This window comes from Lactuca virosa, chromosome 4, assembly GCF_052849685.1.
Source record: "Lactuca virosa cultivar CGN04683 chromosome 4, Lactuca_virosa_CGN04683_v6, whole genome shotgun sequence".
Taxonomy (NCBI): domain Eukaryota; kingdom Viridiplantae; phylum Streptophyta; class Magnoliopsida; order Asterales; family Asteraceae; genus Lactuca; species Lactuca virosa.
In genome coordinates this window covers 125,190,270-125,192,782 of record NC_136429.1, presented here as the reverse complement: position 1 = coordinate 125,192,782, position 2,513 = coordinate 125,190,270, and the positions used below count along the sequence as shown (strand labels likewise).

Below are 2,513 nucleotides of genomic sequence, written 5' to 3'. Positions count from 1 at the left end.
AGTTTATTGAATTCCCAATCTTAGTTATTTTAGGAAAATGTGAATAAGGTGCTAATCCATGAAATTACACTTTACACTTTGTTTAAGTCGTTAGTGGAGCGTGTGTGGTTAACCGGCACACTAACTTGAACTTAACAAGGTAGGTAAAGGGTGACTTAATGTTTATCATAGTATCGATGGAGCGTGTGTGGTTAACCGGCACATCGATTGAGGGGTAATACATTAAGGGTACCAAGTAATTTGCATGGTTACTTCACACCTTGTTTTGTGATCCTCGGCATCCCAGTCACAAAACTTGAAGGGCACACTCGAGATTGAAACATGCCATTGAAGAAAGTTCAATGAATCTCAAAGAATCTAGGAGTTTCTAAACCAATTAAAACCTAATTAAATATTTCGTTTTTCATGGTGGAAATTGGTGAATCGTCATTCACCTACCTTCAAATATCTTATAGCTTAGATTACGGCATCCCTCTTCTAAGTTATAAAATATTGTGTTGGGTCCTAGCCTTAATATTACATTTGGGTGTTTTGTTAAGGACTATCTCAATATCTAATCTAATCTATTCCCTCTTCTTTCCAGATGTCTTCCAATAACAATGCTTCTGGCTCAAACCCTACTAGCTCCTTCTCTCTCATGAATCTTTGTGGGAGAGTCATCTTTGATGGGTCCAACTTTACAGATTGGATAAGAAACATCAGGATGGTCACTCGGTATGAGAACAAAGAATATGTTCTCGACAAGAAGCTGAAGGTACCCGAGCCAACTGCTACTCCTGAAGAGCTTGCTGAATATGAGGTACATGAAAGAGATGCTACAAAAGTCGCATGCATCATGATGGCCACCATGACAACCGAGCTCCAAAAGTCCTATGAGGACTATTATCCTTTTGAGATGCACCAGGACTTGATGGACCGCTACCATCAAAGTGCTCGTCAAGAGCGATATGAAATAATCTCCTCCATGATAACAACCCGAATGAAGGATGGTGAACCCATCACGGGCCACATGCAGAAAATGCAAAGGTATGTGGACCGTTTACTGAAGCTGAATGTGAACTTCCCTGAGGAGTTAGCAATAGACATCATTTTGCACTCCTTGCCATCGTGTTATGATCAATTCCGCATGACATATCACATGAACAAGGAAGAAGTCACCCTCAGCAAGCTTCAAGGACTCTTGAAGACCGCCGAAAGTGGTCTAAAGGGTAAGTCGGTTGTTACTACTCCTACTCCTACTCCAACTGCGGCCAATGTCTTGGCAATCGGGCATGGCAATGGGAAGAAGAGAAAGAACCCTTCTAAGGGTACCAAGGGTAAGACCCTTGAAGGCTCCTCTTCAAGCAAAACCAAGAAAGGTTTTGTCACTCCTTCTGCTAACCCTAATGAGGCTGAATGCTTCTATTGCCATGAAAAGTCGCACTGGAAGCGAAACTGCCCAAAGTACCAGCAAGATTTGAAGGATGGGAAAGTAAAACCCAACCATGCAGGTATATACACTATATTGTCTAATAACTCACCTCATTCTAAGTGTTGGGTCCTTGATACAGGGTGTGGTATTCACATATGTTATGATTTGCAGGGACTAAAAAGAAGTGAGAATGTGGAGCAGGGAAAGATAAACTTGATCATGGGAAACAGGAAAGCTTCACCTGTCACCAAGATAGGAGTTTATTCCTTAGTGATAAATAGTGGGTTTACGTTAGATTTGAATAAATGTTATTATTCGCCAGAAATGGCAAGAAATGTTATTTCCTTTCATGCATTGTATAAACAAGGTTTTACCTTTTATTTTGATAATAATAATGGTAGTATTGATGCTTTCTTTAATAATGTTCTTTATTTTAAAGCATTACCTTGTGATGGCGTGTATGAAACTGTATCTGTTGTAGATAATCTAGGAAATAATGTATTGTGTATTAACTCTTCCACTAGCTTAGATAAAGCATCCTTATGGCATTGTCGTCTTGGACATGTAAGCAAGAAATGCATATGCCAACTCCAAAAGGATGGAGTCTTGGAGTCATTTGACCTAAAGTCAGATGATAGTTGTGAATCTTGTTTGCTTGGTAAAATGACAAAGTCACCTTTTACTGGCACTTGTGCTAGGGGTGAAGGTTTGTTGGACCTCATACACACGGATGTGTGTGGACCCTTCAGAACCGCCACAAGTGATGCCAATTGGTTCTACGTGACTTTTACTGATGATTTTAGTAGATATGGATATGTCTACCTAATCAAGTATAAGTCAGAAACCTTTGAGAAATTCAAAGAGTTTAAGCAAGAAGTGGAGAATCAGTTGGGCAGGAACATTAAGATGCTTCGATCCGATCGTGGTGGTGAGTATCTTAGTACTGAGTTCCTTGACCATCTTAAGGAATGTGGGATAGTCTCACAATTGACACCTCCTAGGACACCACAGTTGAATGGTGTAGCTGAGAGGCGCAATCGGACCTTGTTGGACATGGTTCATTCCATGATGAGTCGAGCTTCGCTACCAATCTCATTTTGGG

General features: G+C 40.5%; 1 protein-coding gene across 1 annotated transcript; it reads left to right on the top strand.

Annotated features, from left to right (window-relative positions):
* The first annotated feature begins 483 nt into the window (after positions 1–483).
* Positions 484–1,758, top strand: LOC145168460 (uncharacterized). The gene is made up of 2 exons (XM_079087263.1): positions 484–1,490; positions 1,583–1,758. Exons 1-2 carry the CDS (start codon positions 584–586, stop codon positions 1,597–1,599), a joined length of 924 nt encoding a protein of 307 aa, XP_078943389.1. The 5' UTR covers positions 484–583; the 3' UTR covers positions 1,600–1,758.
* The last annotated feature ends 755 nt before the right edge of the window (positions 1,759–2,513 follow it).

Excerpts from the sequence above, each read along its gene's own strand:
- LOC145168460 (XM_079087263.1), top strand. The coding sequence starts at position 584 with ATGTCTTCCAATAACAATGCTTCTGGCTCAAACCCTACTAGCTCCTTC.